The sequence below is a fragment of the Salvelinus namaycush genome, chromosome 2 (genome assembly GCF_016432855.1).
Source record: "Salvelinus namaycush isolate Seneca chromosome 2, SaNama_1.0, whole genome shotgun sequence".
In the NCBI taxonomy this organism is placed as follows: domain Eukaryota; kingdom Metazoa; phylum Chordata; class Actinopteri; order Salmoniformes; family Salmonidae; genus Salvelinus; species Salvelinus namaycush.
The window spans coordinates 59,076,908-59,098,110 of record NC_052308.1 but is presented as its reverse complement, the minus strand read 5'-3'; the positions used below and the strand labels follow the sequence as shown (position 1 = coordinate 59,098,110).

The 21,203-nt window shown below is 42.7% G+C and overlaps 1 protein-coding gene across 1 annotated transcript in view; it reads right to left on the bottom strand.

The window, feature by feature from the left end:
- The window catches only part of LOC120022443 (tau-tubulin kinase 1-like), a 45,776-nt gene extending 28,715 nt beyond the window's left edge, over positions 1 to 17,061 (bottom strand). The window contains exons 1-9 of the mRNA XM_038966348.1: positions 16,954 to 17,061; positions 15,595 to 15,742; positions 12,902 to 12,975; positions 10,863 to 11,003; positions 10,172 to 10,276; positions 4,136 to 4,201; positions 3,759 to 3,851; positions 3,130 to 3,255; positions 2,605 to 2,759 (exon numbers count right to left, since the gene is read on the bottom strand). Of these exons, the coding sequence (XP_038822276.1) occupies positions 2,605 to 2,759; positions 3,130 to 3,255; positions 3,759 to 3,851; positions 4,136 to 4,201; positions 10,172 to 10,276; positions 10,863 to 11,003; positions 12,902 to 12,975; positions 15,595 to 15,742; positions 16,954 to 17,061 (1,016 nt within the window). The remainder of the gene's footprint in view (positions 1 to 2,604; positions 2,760 to 3,129; positions 3,256 to 3,758; positions 3,852 to 4,135; positions 4,202 to 10,171; positions 10,277 to 10,862; positions 11,004 to 12,901; positions 12,976 to 15,594; positions 15,743 to 16,953) is intronic.
- Positions 17,062 to 21,203: the final 4,142 nt, after the last annotated feature.

Below are 21,203 nucleotides of genomic sequence, written 5' to 3'. Positions count from 1 at the left end.
GCTCCGGCCTTGGAGCTGGACTGGACACCGTGGACCGTCGCAGGAGGTTCCGGACCGTGGACCGTCGCAGGAGGTTCCGGACCGTGGACCGTCGCAGGAGGTTCCGGACCGTGGACAGTCGCAGGAGGTTCCGGACCGTGGACCGTCGCAGGAGGTTCCGGACCGTGGACCGTCGCAGGAGGCTCCGGACCGGGGACCGTCGCCGGAGGCTCCGGACCGGGAACCATCGCCAGAGGCTCCGGACCGGGAACCGTCCGTCGCCTAAGGCTCCGGGCCGTGAACCGTCCGTCGCCAGAGGCTCCGGACCGTGAACCGTCGCCGGAGGCTCCGGACCGTGAACCGTCGCCGGAGGCTCCGGACCGTGAACCGTCGCCGGAGGCTCCGGACCGTGAACCGTCGCCGGGAGCTCCGGACCGGGAACCGTCGCCGGGAGCTCCGGACCGGGAACCGTCGCCGGGAGCTCCGGACCGGGAACCGTCGCCGGGAGCTCCGGACCGGGAACCGTCGCCGGGAGCTCCGGACCGGGAACCGTCGCCGGGAGCTCTGGACTGTGAATGCGCACTGGAGGCCTAGTGCGTGGAGCTGGTACAGGGGGCACCGGACTGGTGACACGCACCTCAGAACGAGTGAGGGGAGCAGGCACAGGACATACCGGACTGGGGAAGCGCACTGGAGGCCTGGTGCGTGGAGCCGGCACAGGTGGCACCGGACTGGGGAGACGCACTGGAAGCCTAGTGCGTGGACCCGGCACAGGTGGTACTGGACTGGTGACACACACTCCAGGGCGAGTGCGAGGAGGAGACACATGATGTACCGGACTGGGGAGGCGCACTGGAGACCAGAACGGTGGAGCCAGCCCAAGTTGCACCAGACTGCTAACCGGATCCCCTGGTCAGGATGTTTAGCAGAACACACTTACACAACATCTCTCTCTCTCTCTCCTAACCTCCCCAATGCCTCCCTGACCGTCTCTGGCACTTCAGGGCGAGTGCAGGAAGCAGGCACAGGACGTACCGGGCTGGGGACACGCACTTCAGGGAGAGTGCGAGGAGGAGACACAGGACGTACCGGACTGGGGAGGCGCACTGGAGGCCAGATGCGTGGAACCGGCCCAGGTTTCACCGGACTGATGACACGCTCCTCCAAACGCCTGCGTTGCCGCATACTCCTAGCCAACTCCATTCTCCGGTATCCCTCTTCACACTGTTCCATCGACTCCCAGGCGGGCTCTAGTACTCTCCTTGGGTCGACCGACCACCTCTCTAACTCCTCCCAGATGTTCTCTGGCTCTTCCCTCTGCTCAGTTGCCAGGTCCATGTGCCCCCCCCAAAAAAATATTTTGGTTTCTGTGGCCGCGGTCCCCGGCGTCGTCGCCGTTCTTCTTGCGTCCTCTGCGACTCCTGCCAAGGAAGGGTCTCCTGTCCTTCCATAATTTCTTCCCAACTTATTTTTCCCATCGTTGCACGTTGCTTGGTCCTTGGTTTTTGGGATATTCTGTCACGGTTGTCGTAAGAACGGGACCAAGGCGCAGCGGATGTTGAGTTCCACATATTTATTGCAAAGTGAAACTTAAAGAAAAAACAATAAATCAATAAACGAACAACTAAACGTGACTACGTGGTGCACATGCACAAACACAAAACAATATCCCACAAACACAGGTGGGAAAAATAGCTACTTAAATATGATCCCCAATTAGAGACAACGATTACCAGCTGCCTCTAATTGGGAATCATACAAAACACCAACATAGGAAATATAAACTAGAACACAACATAGAAATAATAAACTAGAATACCCCCTAGTCACCCAGATAATTGTCTCAAAATTGAACCAAAACAATTCCCGAAACTAATTTTACACTTATACCAACAGATTAAATATATTAAGTAAAGTTTGATGGGGGAGAATGGGTGAGTTAATGAGCGAAGGGATGAGAACAATGCATAATGATGTAATTACCAATTGTGAATGAAGAACAGGGCGGGAAATTCTATTGTATTGGTATATTCTAATTATAATCTGAAAATGGTATAGTATGTGCTCGATATCAGTCCACCAAATCCAAGCAGTTTTATCAGTCTACTCTGACCTATTTGGAGTACACAGTGAGAGTGTGCGTAACATACAATGGCAAGAAGATAAAGACGAATGGATGCACATGCTGTGTTAGCACTGCTACTAGATCTGAATGAAAATGACTCAGATGGTGGGGGGGGAAAAATGGATCATGACATCTCTGATTATTCTTCAGATTCTGAGCCTCAGCATGAACCTACACCTCCGAGGCCTAAGCGCAAAAAAGCCAGAATGATGCTCACTCAGCAGGTGCCCACGCCACCATTAAATAAATATTATTCACATTTTACCTTTATAATTTTTGCGATATCATATATGAAATTGATTAATTACACTGTCAGAGTGTTGCAGTCAGAGTCACTGCTCATTAGCTTGAGGGGGGTTCTCGAGGCCCAGCGGTTCTAGTGTTAAGTAAAATGCAGAAAGTCGCCCTGCAGTGTATGATTGTAATATGTAATATTATATATCATGTAATATTGTGGACTCTCCTTTTAATCCTAATGGTAAATATATCAGGGTCCTTACCCCACCATGGCGACGGTGGGCCGTGTGTTGTGTTGTGGTTGGGTGGAGGCGCTTGTTGACTGTGTGGAGTCTGTCCCTCCTTTCTCCCAATCAAACGGCTCATTTTCCATGATGATGCGCTCCTTCATGCTGTTCTCAAACACCGACATCAGCAGCTGGGAAATAAAATAAATTTGACTTTGGCTGCATCCCAAATGGCACCCTAATCTTTAAAATACACCCTATTCCCTTGACCAGACCAGCAGTCGGCCAATAGAAAACAACTCCAAATGAGACTCTGGTTCTGTCCAAATGGCACCCTATTTCCTTTACACTGTAGTGTACCTCTCTGGTCAAAGTAGTGCAGTAAATAAGAAATAAGGTGTCATTTTAGATGCAATTTTGTTATTGGAAATAGCACAGGGAGTACAAAAAAAGTCCCCGCTATAGCGGCCAGTCAAAAAAAAAAAAAAAAAAGAGACGTTTGTGGGAGTATTTCAAAACACTTTCAAAGTACTTTCCTTATTCTCTATACTGCGATGGTACCTGATAATCCGGCTTGGTGTAGTAGTCAAGGCCCAATACATGGTCGAGGAAGATATGAAACTCTGAAGGCATGTGTTTCAGCAGCATCCTATGGTCATATCGCTCTTTTATCTGCCCAACTTGCTCCTGCGCAAAACAGAAGAAAAAAAACAGATTTGTTTGACTTTTATTTTATTTGTTTGCTTGTCATTCAGTGGCTGAAACCAAACCAGTCCCCCTCCATTTGCCCATTGCGCCATATGCACAAGTGTCCGAAAACTGATGGGGTGAAAATGATCAAGGGTGTAGGGGCAAATTAGATCATCCTATATGCCACTTCGACAGAGCCAACACACACTGGGATATTTGGAGTTTGCACAATTTCATACAATGAATTGAGAGGCGTACCAAATGATATGCCACATCCATTTATTTCTATCTGCTTTCGAGGCGCTACTCATATTACAAATGAAATACCTAGAAAAACGGACTAAATGAAATGTTTAATTGTTACTAACATTGTCAAGAGTTGAACGAAAAGAAGATCCAAAAAGGCTTGTGTTTTGTTCATCTTGCGTATGTGATTATTTGACTTTAACGATTCGCTAGAAATACAGTGGGTCTGTCGTGGTCGAGTGAAGTGACTCTACCTTGTCCTTGATTTTCCGCCATGGTAGCTGTCCAACTGCAAATTCCACCAACATGTAAAATAAAGACCATAGGTCATCATGGCGTCCCATTTCCTGGGGAGAAAAAAATGTAAGTAGAGATTACGAATGATATCTTCCTCCATGCTATATCGTTTTAATTAGTACAGTATACCCTTAATAGTGCCAAACCTAAGGTTGCCCCCATAGAGATCCTATTAAATTACTAGAGGGGGTATGTATTGGAATTCCGTATTCTATGGTTGCCTGCCACCATTTTATAGTAGAACAACACAATAAACAAGTCTATTTCAAAGAGAAAATTTGGCAGAATACATTTTCCAGCATATCATTTCGACAACATAAACATTGTTGTTTACTTTGTTTTTATGTGCGTTGACTGAGGCATATCGGACAGTTCCTCGAAAACCTGCGACAGTTCTCGGCTGAAAGGAAACAAAAGGGAACAGTATTAGTGACGGACCAATATCAAGATGCACATAATTCAACGTCTTGGAAAAATAACAATTCTAACACTTCTTCCTTCTAGGTTTCTCCCTACTGCTCACTCTCCAAAATTGGTTTTAAAAACGAACTATTCCGATCTAACAAACACTAAAACAACTTGTTTTTATAATACTTAAATGGGAAGTAAATAGTAAGGAAAACAAATGGAACAAAATAAATTACCGGTAACAATTTACATTTACACTACACTAGCATTCATCTCACATCTGTTAGCGCCAAATAACCAGGACACAACAGCTACATAGAGGATACATGCAATACAAGTCATCTTACAAGTCACCCAAGAGCACGTCATTGAACATGCTAAATTTGACCTTGCAAATTCCATCTGACATATAGGTAATATCAATGCTTTTGTTGCCGCCATTTAGTGCCGTAGAGGAGCTATGGATGCTTACTGTAAACACAGTGAATCTAAATTGTATAAATAAAATAAAAACGAAATAATAAAGTAGACAAAAACAAAAGTGAGGGGTCACACCAGGCGTCTGTACACTAATCCTACTAAAAGCTCATGAATTAATGTCTGCGTGTGTTTGGCTCAGTAAGCGACTTGGGTAAAACCATTATGGTATTATACTGTAGTTGAGCTAAATTTAATTTGTAATCCAGTCAATATCAATAAGCAATATTCAATGAACTTGTCTTGAAATAATTCAATAACTCCTTTATTCTTTCAAACTTTTTCCTAAATGTCAATTCATCTCCTGAACTGACAATCTGAAAACTTCAAAATAGAATTGCGCCTCTCTAGCTTATTTTAGTAACTCAATCTCCTGTGAGTTTGGCTTGGGATGGCAGTATCAGTGGTGCGGCACATGCTGTTCGTTCTCACATTACCCTCGTAGTTTGCTGGTGCCATGACCTTAGCTCCGGGGGGAGCAAACTGAACGCTCGCGGTCGAGTCCCACGGTCATTTATCGAACACTGAGCACTGAGCCCTCGGAGGTAGACAGCTGTATCCAGAATGGCACTCTTTGGGACGCATCCTAGGTTTAGATTTGACAGTGAGGGATGTCCCGTTATTGTCAACAATAACACCAACTGTGCTCTCAGCTGGTTATTACAGAGAGAAGGCTGCCTGTATGCCGATTCACTCTGTCCTAAACAAGCAATTAACTAAATGCTTCTTCGGCGACAAGGAGAAGCTGCTTCAGACTGAATTAGTGTGCAGTTCGCTGTGTGTAAGAACCTTAAGGGAAATTCTGAGCCTCTACCTTGTGGCCTTGAGAAACTTCCACATTGCTCTAACTTACGCTTAGATCTTCTGTTGCTTTCAAGTTTCAAATCCTTGTCGACTGCGTATGCATCAGAATCAGGGCCCTACTCTGACACATAGCTAAAACCTAAAAGAAACAACATCTAAGTGTAAGTTAGAAATAGTTCAAGTTAGCGAGAGAGCGAGTAATAATGTACAACTGTCTTACATCCGAATGTGGCTCTAATATCATTGCTATGTAGATAGATCCATTTATAGCTGTTGCTATATAAAATAGCTGCCAGCAGCAATAACGGGGTCCTAGCATTAGAAACAGTAACCATTGATATGAGTATAACAGAAAGGTCGAAAGTGGGTGTCCTTAGTGTGACCCCTCTGCTATGAGGAGAACAGAAAGCTTGGTGACCACACTCACGTCACTCTGTCACCATGCACGTGACAGCCATGGCGGAGCAAGGATCTGATGGAGAAACGGGTTGGAGCATGCACTTCAAAATCAAATGTCCAAAAGGAACTGTAAAACACAAAACAAAGGCAAGCACTGAAACAAAATGTATGAATAAATGTAAGGAAATGTAAAATAAATAGGCACACATCACATAGGAAAACAGTGACGTTCATGAGGTCTAAATTACACATGGTAATGGCAGGTAATGGCAGTCAAACATTTTCTATTGGCGTTTATGTAATAGAGACAGAACTATATATACACAATAAGTAATGTCCTTGCTGACCACCAATGGCCACAATTCTGGCTGAAATATATATTTTTTAAATTATGTAAATGTGTATCAACTTCCTGTAACAATCACATTCTGGCTTACAACATCACACATTCAGAAAACGTTTCAGTTTGATTTTTGGGAACTGCTGGTGAGTAGGGACCTTACTTTTTTCAACTGGCTGTTTTCAAGTTTCAAAAAACTGCATCCCATTTTATCACCTACTGTAGGTATGCAAGTGGATTGAGTGTTATCCTATCCAAGAGGCAATAATGTGCATGAAACAGCCTTAATTATGCCTATATAATGGTGTTATATAGTGTTATACAGAGACATGTTATAGGAAATGAATTAGCATGCCAAAATCTCTACATACATAATTATTTTCCACTTCTCAGCAGCAGTCATGGAAAACAAGATTTCTGAGAAACGCATGACGCATGCCACGGGAGGAAAAATAGCTCCGCTATTTATTACCCACAATGATTTATTCAGTTATCAGGGAAGGAAAGTGAGGGAAGATCCCTCTTCATTGCGGAGAGAACACTACAGTATGTAGCAGCTGGTAGGTCATTCACTGCACAAGCACTGGATGCTAAAGGCTACATGCTAACAAATATGCTTTGTGGCAAATGGCTGGGGGCTGACGGCTATGTGCTAACAAATATGCTTTATGGCTAAGGGGCTGACATAGTGGCAAGGTGAAGGTCATTTGGACTGGAGAGGCCCCTGACACATCCTTCCCTGGAGATCTGGCTGCCTCAGGGTAGGAGAGAGGCATACATGGTTATTTGCCAGGGACTGGGGGAAGAGGGAGATGAAGAGAGAAGGGAGATGGAATGAGAAGGAGGGAGGGAAGCAGGGGTAAAGAACGAGAGACAGACAAGGAAGCAGGGGGAGTTAAATAAAGCAAGATGGAGAGACAAACAGGAGGGTGAGAGGTAGACAGAAAGAGGGAGAGAAAAAGGGATAACGCAGAGAGAGAGAGAGAGAGAGAGAGAGAGAGAGAGGAAGCCAGAGCCTCGCATTCATCACAAATCAATGAGCTGAAGCTGACTCAGCTGTACTGGCTAAAAGAAGAAAAAAATCAGAGAGCAAGAGAAGGGTGTTGGGGGGTAAAGGGGGGAGCGATGCCCCGGGGCATTGCCCACTGACGCATGCATGCAAATTAAATATTCATCTCACGCTGCTGCACTCACAGAGCTCCGAACACAGAGAGAGAGGGGGGGGCTGCATGAGGACACAGAGTGGTAGAGCCAGAGATATGAGGGAGGGGGGAGAGGAGAGGGAGGGAAGTGGCAGAGAGAAATAGAGGAGAGCAGATAGTGACTGAGTCAAAGAGACAAGAGTAGGAAAGCAGAGGGAAGGGAGAGTGGTGCCTAAGAAATGGGAGGCAAAAGGAGGGGAGAGGAGGGGAGAGAAATGGAAAGGGAGAGGATCCGAAAGAGAAATGGAGTGGATGACAGAAATGTAGAAGGGGCAAGAGGGGAAAGGAGAGAAGATAGAAGTTATCTGAGAGAGTCTAGTGACAAGGAGGGGAGAGGAGAAGAGGAAAGAAGGGAGGGGAGGAAAAAGAAGAGACACAAAGGGGAGGAGGATGAATGCATAAGCAATTGATGAGAGGGAGAAAAAAGGAGAGGAGGTGAAAGTGCTAGAAGAGATTAAGAGAGATAAAAGGAGACAGGGAGAAGTTGGGAGAGGAGGAAATGACAGGATGGAAGTGAAGAAGAAGAGAAGAATAGGGAAGATCAAAGGCGGGAAGAAGAGGAGAGATTGAAAATGCAGTCAATAAGAGGGGATGGGAGAGGATGAATGAGACGGAGGAGCAAAGGGGGGAGGAGGGGGAGAGTTACTGTAAGAGTGGACGACTCATACTTGACTTGAAGTGAGCTAAAATAAGACAAGACACCACAGACTGAGAGAAAGCACTTTGGATACCTCTCTCTGGGATGAAGGTGTGTATGTGTGTGCGCGCATTTGCTTGATAGAATGTGTTTGTGAGAGAGAGAGAGAGAAAGAGGGAGAAAGAGACTGAGAAAAAGAGAGTGATAAAAAAGAGATTGAGTGAAGGAAAAGGGAGAGAGAGAGTGTGCCGGTCGAAAGGGGGAGGTTAGTCCTTCTTCGGCTTAGTTCCGGTCGCATATCCCCTCAGACTTTGATTAGCATGTAAACTAACTACAAAAGCCAGGGATTACTGTGTATGATGTGAATGACAAATGGGCTGAACATTTCAACTCAATTTGAAAATGATGGAGAGGCTTCCACTTGACACCCAAATGATTAAATAAGACTATGATATTGTAAATAAAAAGGGTTTTCTGGGTCATTTTAAAAGGCTGATAGAAATGACCAAAGCCTGCAGGAAATCTCATACAAAAAAAATAAAAGTGTCTGCTAAGTGGCATATCTTACAGTATATATTATATATTAGCCAAACCATGGACTAGGCACAAATATAACCAATATGATCCATCCATTTTTAAGATGTCACTTTGAAGATGTCACTGTACTATCATTAGCTAACACAACATAACCGATGTCATAAGCAGTCACTGGATAATGCATTTTAACTGTCATCTGTTTGATTTTGTACATTACCGACAGGTTTCCCAGACCCAGATTAAACCTATTCCTGGATATCAAAGCACTTTCAATGGTGATTCTCCATTGAGCATATATTTTAGTCCGGTAATAGGTTTAATCTGGGTCCGGCAAACCGGCCCTAAGCGCTTTTTTAAAAAGCCGATACCACCAGGAATATTGGACAGCTACCCATGTAAACAAGGAACAGTAAAACAAGGATTCAGATATTGTACAATGAATCAGCTCACTTGTGCATGAATTGTACTGCAATGCACCAAACCCAGGGTCTGAACGTAAACAAAACAGTACCAACGATGATAATATAGTCCAGTGATCCTCAAAATTCTGCATTGTGACCCACAACCTAGACAAGGTTCTTGTTCATTATGGCACAGACCCAAAGGAAAACTTTAAAAATGTTTTGTAACACAAAAACTGAAAATGTGTGTTTGTTATTGGACAAATCCAGGTAATCCTTCCCTGTTTCACTCTTGGAGGAAGTAATTAAGTGTTGTGCGCATTGCGTCTGTGCACTTAGCTAACTACCATCCCATAGCCTACATTGTATATGAAGTGTGACTGCCTCGTCCGTGGATGTACAAAGAAAATGCCCCCCCAAAATTCTCATGCTCTCGGATTGGCTCAAAGTCAAGTTGTTGGCCACTGACGAGCGTTGCGATTCGTAGGTTCGACGGTACCGCTTTTGTTCTAGCAAGAGAAGGAACGGCCTCCCACTGTGATAAGTACCTATCGGCAGTCTATCGGCAGTGAGATTCTCAGTGTTACATGCTTTAGGGTGGGTCATGTGACGTCATTGATCCTGACCCCACCATTTAGGGAACACTAGGCGTGTTCCAGGTCTGGCTCATTTCTGTCGCGCTGCACATCGCAGAACAGGGATATATCGTATGACCATTTCATAATGAGTCTCAGAGTAGGATGCTAAGTTAGAATCACGTTTGCCTTTTAGATCATAAATACATGGACAGGGGGACATGATCCTAGATCTGCACTCCTACTCTGAGATGGTTTATAAATGATAGGCCCAGATGTTGGAATCTCAGACCTGCTAATCTGTGCAGCCTCACCATTGCAATAAAGATGACCTGGAACTTACCCACGAGCTGGACATTATTCTAATAACATCACAATAACATTGAACTGGGCGGCAGGTAGCGGTTAGCCTAGCGGTTAGAGCGTTGGGACAGTAAAGGTTGCTGGTTCGAATCCCCAAGTCGGCAAGGCTCTGTAGATGTGCCCTTGAGCAAGGCACTTAATGGATAAGAGCGTCTGCTAAATGACTCAAATGTAAACAAACATTTCGTAGGACAAACCAAAGCAAAGGAACAAAAGAGGAGACTTACAGGGCGGACTTCTCCAGTGGTATTGGTGTACTGGCGCGCGAGGCCGAAGTCCAACATGTAACACTTCCTCAAGGTCGAAGGCAGCCTTCCCATGGCGAAGTTTGACTGCAGAGAAAATACATGATTATTCAGTGCATTACAGATATGGTCGTGTGGCTCAGTCGGTAAGAGTGTGGGGCTATTGTAGCAACACCAAGGAACCATCACTGTGCCATTAGACCTAGCCAGGAGGGGTGCTTGTTCTTAAGGGGGGGCATTGATGAAACATCAGCTATAGGACCATCTAAGAAGTCACAGATTGCCGTTGTGCCCTTGAGCAAAGCACTTAACCACTAACCTGCTCCAGGGGTGCTGTTCTGCTGCTCACCCAACGCTGCGTGTGTGTGAATGTGGTGTCTGAGATTGCGAATGAAATGAACCGATGGCAAAAAGACATTTCCGTTTTGATGGACAATACAGATGCAGTCTTTTCCCCATGCGTCACAGCACAGCATGCCACAGCATTATGGAAGGTTATCAGTGCCAACTCTAAAATGCAATGGTTAAATGGTAAATTAGAATGCAAAAATGACACACATTTGCATTTAAGCATTGTATTTTAGAATTAGCACTGATAACCCTTCATAAAGCTGTGGCATGCTGTGCCACGACACGTGCAACAAAAACAAGTCTGCATCTGTATGTTACGTACCGGTTTGATATCTCGATGCAGGAAGCCAACAGAATGGATGGCCTCTATAGACTCCAGGATCTGTTTCCCCAGGCGGAGCGTGGTGCTCATGGTGAAAGTCCCCCGAGGCTGGCTCCTCCTCAGGTCCGCCAAATTGCGTCCCTGCTCCACCCCCCAAAACAAAACAACGCTCTGGGGTGAAGTTACCTCTAGGTACAGATCTAGGATCAGCTTCCCTCCCCCAATCCTAACCTTAACCTTTGGTGGGGAAAATACAAATCTGACCCAAAATCAGCATTTAGGGGCAACTTCACCCTACTCCAGAAAACCAACCATATGTAAAGAAACAGGTTTTGTGCGAAAGAACACATAATTTCTTATCGGAACGGGACACCCAATCACCTAGGTGTAATCATAGAATTACATATAGAATCCTTATTCATTTCATATATGATGTCTGTAGTAACCTAGGCCTAGTAAAGATTTGTCATATCACTTAACATGCAATACCTATTAACATAGTGCTTGGGTTTCAAGTTTGGGGAAGCTAATTTTCACCATAAACATGCACCTTAAATAAAGCATTCCATGCATCCTCGCATTTGCAGACTTACGTAAGATAGCCTACTATTCCTAATGTGATTTGATTGGATAGTCATAATTTAGGCTAATAATATAACTAAATCACTGTTCGCAGAAAAGACTGTTCAATGCAGCGCGTAGTGGCGTTAAGTAAGCCTAGGTTACAAATACAAGATAGAATTTTTAAATATTGCAATATGCTTGGCTGGGTCTCTCTGCTTTTCACGGACAGTCACAACTCAACAATCATCTATTTGCAGAGCGAGCTGCCCAAATTGCGGGCCCTTCCTTCTGTAGGCTATGCAATTGAAAACAATCCACAGCTTTTTTTAAAAGAAGCAAATGGTCCTCTGTGGCCAAATCATGCTTTCTGGTGTAGTAGCCTATTTTGAATGATTTAATTTATTTCTGTATAGAGGGGAGTAAGCTAATTAGGCTATATAATTTTGGCAATTTAATTACATTTACTTTATGGAAAGCTTCCCCCTAGCCTGATGGACACACCGCCTCTCGCTTTTAATGCGGCATAAACACAACCAGTCATGATGTTTTCATCTGATTGTCAAACAATCACTTAACAAAGGCGTTCCTGTAGGCTACGTTCGTCCACTGACAAAATCATTTCAGGATCCAAACCCCAACACTGCACTGTGCACTCGCAATTTGATGAATGCAAAGAGACATCAGTTACAAAACACCTACTGTACATGTATTGTAATGACATTCTGCAATTGTCATTAGGCCTACAGTCTAATAGTCTAAACTAATTTAGACTATTAGACTGTAGTCTAAACTAATTGGCCACTGTTGTATGTTTCAGTATGTTTCAATATGTTTCAATATGTTTCAGTATGTTTTCTTCCATGTTATGCCTTATGAGTACAACCCTGAGTTTCAATTTAACTCAAATAAAATGTGAAACTTCTTAAATGAATTCCTTCGAACCTGGGCATTGGCTTGGCTAAGTCATCACAGCATATCAAGTCAATTCTGTACAGCACATAGAGTTTTTTTTGTATTGGAAGCTGATTGCAGCCTTGTCAATAAGTCATACAGTACCAAAAGTCTGGTCATGATGGATTTTTACACCCAAGTAACATGTCAGAATAGCTTTATAGGCTGTGTCTCAATCGACAATGGATTGGACTAAGACACAGGTATAGACTCTCCATAAGATACTTTCATATTATAGAAGGCTGACAATGCTATGTTGGATCATGTCACATATGACATTTGCGTTTATTGTCCATCATCAGTATGTGCTTTGTCAGCCTCTAACCAGCCGCTGCTTATGAATCATTTATTCAGTTAATATGGCCTATTTGCAAAGACTTCACATTTCACAATGCCTTATGCAGGCTTTATAAAATTGCACATCTTTAGAAAACGTGTGTTTGTTGAATTGTGGTCAGATTCTCACAGAATGCTTTTTGAGGATGGTGGTCAATCTTTCAAAAAAGCAAATGTCAGCTTCTTACCTGAAGTTGCATGACCACGTAGTTGAATTTGTCATTTCTCCCACAGCCAATAAATTTGCACACGTGGTTTTTACCTAAACAAAAAAGCATATTTTAAGAATCGTAGTTCAAAGATGCAGATGCCAAAATATTCCATTTCACTTCAACTTGATGATTGGATTGGTTTTCATTGGTTACACCAGGGAGATGAGAGTGGTGACCGGGCCTAGGTGAGATCCATTTTGAAATTCCCATACCAATCAATGCAAATACAGCAGAACCACTCATGTTGACACTCAATGGCTGAAGAAAGGAGAAAGTCATCTTTTCTTTCCAGGTTTTCTTCTGTCTCAGGACTGTTCTTTCCAGAACTTCTGTCTTTCTCTAGGACATGGCCTTGTGTTAAATACTCTATAAAATATAAAATATTGCCAGACAAATAAAACTGGACAAAGGAATAAGCCGGGCAGTCCATGTTTCCTGGTCTTCCTTTTCTTCACAGTTAATCCCAATTAAGGATGATCAGTTGGGCATAAATCATTGTTATTCCTCATGCACCATTCATCTTTTGATGGAGCACCCTGTTAATGTGACTCAGTTAGCACCGAACATTTAGGAATCTCAGACTTAAAAAAAAAAATAATCTGAGGGAACTTCATTTGATCTCATCGTTTTGGTTGTTTGATATTTAAAAAGGTATAGTCTATAATATGACATCATCATATGCCAAAGGGTGTCGTCCTGCTTACAGTCCTGCTTACAACGACAACAGTATTGGCACCTCATGATATGGGAATGCTGGGAAGGGCCAACAGTAGCAGTCTAAGCTGATTTGAATTTGTTTGTTGTTTCGCCCCGCTTTGATGATGTCACATTGCAGTCTTCCTTTAATATGTACATAGAAATACCAACACACACACACACACACACACACACACACACACACACACACACACACACACACACACACACACACACACACACACACATAAACATTAGCTTCTTCAAAGACATAGTACATGTTGCAAACCAATCATGTGTCGCTTTGGGCGACAGTCACACTGTGACTGACGTGTGACAGCTTTCGAGGTTACTTTTTCCCCTCATATTGTGACGATGACTCGTAGCCAAAGTGAGTCACTTGTCACCCTGGCACATTGACGTGCATACTCCAGCAGGAGAGTTGCCCTCATTCTATGTGCCACGTGATCACCATCACGTTTAACACGATACTGCTGCCCCACCCAGCATGCAAAAACATGCTGTGAGTCACAACAGTTAATATATATAAAAACATATAGAGGGCCCGTTATGGCAGAATTAAAGGCATAGTCTAAGTCAAAGGATTTGCTCTAATTTGTTCACTGTTTTTGGATATACTGTCGGGACCATGCAATCAAGCATCAATAAAGTACTGTGAGGATGCATGTTTGGCTTTAAGGGCACAATTGTAAGATATCTGATTGTTGGGACCTCTCTACTTCCTACCGATGTACGTATTAACCAAAAACAAGCACCACTATATTGCTTATCCTTCAGGCACATTTTTAAGGGCCTTTTTATCATGAGTGGAGTATTTTTCACTACAGCTACTACATAATGGCCTTGTAGACATTTTACCTACACTGAACTTCAAGGAGATCAAAGGCCCCTTAATCAATAACAACATGAGCAATGATGTGGAGTAGTTGACTAGGTTACCTATTGATTCAATAGGTCTAAGCTATTCTTAGCCACTCTTCCGTGAAGCTACTATGGGTGTGGTAAGCGAGAGAGACATCTGTTTCCACATTTGCTTGAACCTCGAGCAAAAGATTCAAGGGCCATAATGCAAGCAGCACACCAAAATGCAAAAAGCGAAACAGATATGCTTAAATAGCGCATCGGTGACCCACTAAATTAGGACAGGCGGAAGGGAAGGCTCCATTAAACTAGCTTAATGCAGGGCAGACAGAGCCATTGTTCCTCTCCCTAGCCACTTGGACAAAAGCTCTATTCAAAGTCCACAGCCACCTAGTCACAATAGTCTGGCAGCCCATTATTACATATTTACTAAACTAATGTAATTGGCTCTTTATGGAGTTGCAGACGTCTGTCACGGTAGACTGCATGGCTCTGCAGCTTTTAACGCTGTAGGACGCTTAAGGGTGGTCATGACAATATGAGAGGAAATTCCTTTTGTGTCACTCTCTGACAAGACGTCTCAAAGGAAACCCAAAGCAGTAACACTTTACCTGGTTCTACTGTCCTGAAACCTACGTTGTGCTGTCATGAGGAGAGATGGTTACGCTTCTTACTAGACTGTCATGAGTATGACATAGCAGATTTTTATAACCAATCATAAGTGCAGTCTTAAGCAGTATTGATGTAACACATATTTATCTTACACAGGAAAGACAAATGTTCTTACTTGACTATGTACTGTAGCTGACTGAAACTTTATATATTTGTCTGTCATGACTACAACACAAAGTATGTTGACACATGGTGTCAGAGGTGGGATCTGGGTTCAAGTCAAGAGACATCAACAAAGAATGCCATTTACTGTGAGAATGACAAGTCAATGAAGAATGGCTGAGCAGCACAGACACCTTCATACTCATTGACTAAGCAGAATGGTAAACACAAAATGGCTGCCGCAGTGGCACTGCCAGGCTCATTGTTATAAAAACTAGCAGAAAAGTTCCAAAATGGCCGCTGCAGTGGGCCCTTACCCTGCAGTTTCTTCAGGACTGCCACCTCCATCTTCAGGACCTGTTTGGGCTGCTGGGCCGACTCCACCTTCAACGCCACGTTCTCCCGCGTCAATAGGTCCAGCGCTTCGTAGATCTCCCCAAAACCTCCTCCTCCGATTTTCTTCAGCTAGAAAGGTGTCGAGGATAAAAGGTGTATTAAATAACATTCTTCTTGCGCTGTTCGAATGCTGGCTTTAAATCAACGAAATAAATGTACTGTGCTAATCAAATTGAAGTTCAACTTGACAAACCCTTTTGCACGAGGAACACCAGTTTTGATGGAAGAGTAGGTTAGCCTGATCCTAGATCTGTTTGTGCTCTTGCCAACTCCTATGGTCGTTGTCATTGTTTGGCATGACAACGACCAAAATGTGTTGGCAAGACAGGACAAACTGATCTGGGACCAGGCGATAGAGAGGTGTGTCTTATTGGTCGAACAGTAATCGAGTAAATTCATTTTTTTCTGAGTGATTAGATAGTTGCCCTCCTTCGTCCCATCCCTCCTTCTCCAGCCCCACTTCCTCAACTCCTCTATTGCCTTTATGATTCTTTCACCAAGTACTTAAGTGATTTGAACAACCCTATTATCATTTATGGCTTGATCATGACAGCCAAGTACCGAAGACAAATATTTACCAGCCATCCGCAAACACCCTCTACTTTCTTCCTCAGCTCTTTGGCAGAGGGATCTGTCAATCCGCGATTGGTTCTGACAGGGTCGTCCAAGTGATCACCATCAGAAGCACAGTAACTTTGGCTGTTGCGCTATCACTTTCTTAATTTAGTGGGCCAAATGTGTGGAACTGCGTATAGGATACCATAATTAAAGGGCCAGAAGTAACCCCCAAAAGTTTGTCAGATACCATTAAAGGGACATTTCACCACAAAATGATTTAACACCCCAAAATCTGTATTGAGTCAATTTTACATTCTGTTCTGTAGCTCCAGAAGTAGAGTTTAAATCATTGGACAATCTTGTGGTCCCAAATGAATAGGAACACCAGGGAATAGATACTGCTGTGTATTAGTTAGTTACAATCTTTCCCATTCAGGCTGGATGGAGGCCTGCAGAATTCTGTAATTTGCTTGCTTTAAAGGTATGAAAAAACCTGACAAACTGATTTTGGATTTATCTTCTCTACTTCAAGGTATGAAATCACAGATTTTCGAGTACACTATCCCTTTAATTCTGGTGAGACATGTAGAACCTTAGTAATGGGGAGTCAAATCTGTGTGTGTGAAGATAACCTTGTACTAAGCCCCTTAGGGAAACACTGATATAGAGAGACTATACACGAAGACAAAACCACGACTAGATCTACTATGTAGCGTACTTACCACTTTCCATCGGTCCTTGACCATGCAGTTAGGCGGCAGTATGTCCGCCGTCTCCCCAGTCCCATTCATGTTGGCGTGGTCCTGGAGGGCTGGCACTAGGCACTGCATCTGCCAGCCCGACAGAACGCGAGCAGCTCCCAACTTAAATGAGCCATTTATCTGGAAAAGGATATTCAATAGGACATAAGTCAGTCTTATTCCCTTTCTTTTAACACAATACCCAAGAGCAGGCATCACACAGCGCACTCAAAGCAAAAGGCATAAGTCAGGGTTGTCTTACAAAGCCATTCGTTTTGTTAGCTCGGGCCAAAGTGGAGGAGAAAACAAAATGGTATTTGCAGTTGTCCGTGCAAATACCCTGGTCATACAGAAAGCTTGCTGGTATTGACGGTTGTAGTTGGACATCTAGATTGTCTTGAAAGAACAAGGGGGACAAACAGTACATACTCTGCATTTCTTGCCTCAAGTGAACAATGGATAATAAGGCCTTAGGTATATTGTATGTTGGAGGTACATCAACTACAGCGACTATATCTGTCCATGGATACGAAATGTCCTTCATATCTGAATAACATCAGGCCCAATAAGGAGATGCACTTTCCTTAGGGTGTGGCCAAATCAAATTTCAAATGACTTTTGGCACTTGAAGCACAGTACATCACACTCTGCTTGAGCGCTGAGTTAAGAGTTTTGAACAAAAGCTTGATTATGTAACAATATATGCCAATAGTGTACCTACAATATATGTAATTTGTATGTGATACATGGCTTTAGTGACCTACTATAAAGTGGGATCATAACCATTCTCAGTCTTGAACACTGCTGTACAACAACAAATTGACAATATATCTATGAAATGAATAGTAATGGAAATATTATTTGGCCTCATTTTCTGGTTGTAAACTCATTTTTTGGGGGTTAAGAAGACGTCATATACCTAGTTTACGACCAACTGGTCTCTGTTACAATCAGGTAAAGACGTCCTCTTCATGACGAGATCAAGGCGTCACCAGATAACAACCAGATTTGGTTGCTGAAAAGACTTCAGCAAAACTTCATTATACAACCTGACTATGACGTCATTGCAACCAATTTTGCCTGATGAGATAGACACTTCGTAAATGTAACTTTATAAAACAAAATCTGTTTTTACATTGTAATATCTGGTCAGTCGCTGTTAGCCCTCTAAACTATTACAGACAGTATACGTATTGGGTTCGAACCGATATCTATCAAATTGTATTTTCTAGATGCTTATGAATATTCTGGGTAAACAACATCTGGATAAGAGTTATGAATGTAAGTAGGTTAGTACCAAAACCATGCTACACTGCATGCAGGGCCATGGACCATTTAGTTATGCATGCACGGGGGGGGGGGGGGGGGGGGGTGCACTTAGTCATGCCTAGGCTGAGGCCAGTAGAGAGACTGTGTGCTTTATCTAGCAGATTAGTCAGCTGTGAAAAAGAGTGACAAAATGCACTGGAACACATACAATAGGTTTAGACAGAGCGTGTGAGCCTACGGGGGTGGTATTGCCAGTGCTTATGGCTTTAAAGCAAGGTTTGTCAATGCACCTGGGTCGGTTCCCAACATTTACATTGCTACGGCGGGAAGTGTGTGAATGGATGCTGTGTCATTGAATGTCAATGTGCCAATAATTGGTGGATATTTCAAGCACTCGCATAGCACAGCAAGATTACAGGCCAGTAACAATGCAAATGTAGCAAGACTTGGGTCATGTTCAGTAGGCAAATGTTGTGGAACCTTGCAGATAGAAATGTCATGAATAGCGCTTACGCGACTCCTTATTCTACATGTCAGAGGTGCATGTTCGTTCTACGTAACATTGTATATCTGAATGTCCCATAAACATTGCACCATGCTAAAAGCGGCCCTAGCGCTCTCATCAGACTTGCTCTAAAACCCACAAGAGCAGGCAATATTGTAAGTAGTTCAAGTGAAGGTAGGACCAGGCAGAAGTACTGAATTGAACCAGCAAGCATTCAGAGTTCTAGAACGGGGCGGAAAGGTGTTCAGGGAGCATTTCCTCACTTAGCGTCCTCTACACAACCTCCAAATTAACTTCCACACACTACAGCCATGGAATTGGAATAAATATTTTACTTTAACCTTAAATCATTAAAGGGATAGTTCACCCAATTTACAAATCATATTGGTGTCCTTGTCACGAGACTGCTTAAAGGGTAAGGAAATGAATGTCATTTTGTAATTTGAGTGAACTATCCCTTTAAGCTTATTTTATACTTTCATAAGTATGACTGACTAATAATTGATTAATCAAGATAATTTGCTGATCAGCAGTTATAGTGACTGCTCATCATGATGCCACCCTATAAGATCATATAAAGTAGGCTTCAGGTTGTGTGGTTTAAGATAATATGTAATGCTCTGTCTAACTATTATAATATTATGGCCATCTTTCCAGGTGTTATGACAGATTCTGCTTATGTAGGGAAACACTGCAAGCCTGTTTACCCCCCCTTTGGGTGTAGTCCAATAATAATCTTGGAAAAGGAAAATCATATTAGCATCATCATAGTCTCATTTTCACTGGGCTGTGATAGCAAAACATAAGGGCAGTGCATCAGTGAGAATAGTGAGAGACTTGATAGACTCCTATCAATTCTAACACACAACTAAATGTGTATTTGCTGTCCTACACTATCAATAGTGTGAGGGGATCTACTTTGCGAAAAGCCAAGGGTTTGCATTCAAGTTTCCCAGAACTATGAAGCGAAATCATGAAATTTCCTTGAAATCCGCGAAGGAAGCCGCGACAGCCATTTTGTGTTCAAACTGGTGGGTAAAAGTGCAGGCACATTTCCAAGGGAACTTTGAAGAACACATTAACCTCTCACCATATTTACAACCTCTTCAAAAACCTTACGTCTGAGAAAAAAATCCTGAACTTGGCCAATTTAGTCGATGCCAAAACCCTCCTTTGTTAGCCTACAAGCCAAAACAAAATACAAATACAAAGAGGTTTGTTACGACTGCCTCCACAACCAAAGCAATGATGTTTAGAGATATTTATATATTTAAATGTAAAAAATAATATTTATGAGAATGCCAGTTGTAATTTGAATGAGTAGACAATGATGACAAATAATACTATGATAGACAACAATACACACAAACAATACAATGCAATAACTTAGCATAACATCCATATAAGACGATGATTAGAACGACGAGACATACTGTATATAGCAATGGACAGTTGAAAATTAAAAGAAAAACATAAACAAATATATTACAATCTATTGATTACTTCACAGGTCCCAGATCTATATTTGGCAGTATAAATGTTGTAAATAGGTCCTGATCCAAGCCACGGTTGAACCTGTAATATTACATGTAACACTGGAAAGTAAAAAGTTGGAACAATTACACAAATCTGACATCTCATCCTAAAGTAATTTATAATAGCCTAACAATTATACAAATATTTTGCCTTACTCTTAAACACAAACTGTAATTTGAATTATGTTTCTATTGAGTTTAATTGATACTTCTTGATGGGCTATAAGCAAATTAACGCTACACTGGGTGTGTGCTATAACTCTGTAGACCTATCTGCTACTAAGGCAACTGACTGTTCAACATTCACAAATAACAGGCAAAGAGAGAGTTTGAGTTAGTCAATAACCAATACCAACAAAGGGGCAGGTTAAGTAGTGTACAAGCAGTATTTTTTTATGGTTAATGGTTAAATAATATGGTTAAATATGGTTATATGGTTAAATAAATAGCTATAGCCCTATCACACAACAATTAAACGTAACTTTTTGTTCAATTTCTGGACAACATTTCTGTCAATTTAGGGCACCCCTTGTGGCTCAAGCACAGCCCCAGAGGCAAAAGTCATATATAGCCTCTTTAATAAAGCACCCTGCAAGTTCCATTCATGCCCGGTAGGCCTACTGATATCTACTTTAGGTGAAAGTTATTAGCCAAACTGAGATGTCATGAAGAATATTACCTGGCGCAGAGACGGCACGTTAGTCTTTTCCGTCTTTTTGGAATCTTCATTTGGGATTTTAAGGGGGGAGAAGACTTCCTCTGACAAACAGTAGCCTTACTGCTACAGCTATACACTCAATAATAGCATAATGTCCCCATGTATGACCAAATCCATTGCGAGAACTTTTGAAAGGTCCATATAAACATCTATTCCGATATCCGACACTAAAATGAACCGTACTCCTATGCATTTAGCAGGCAAT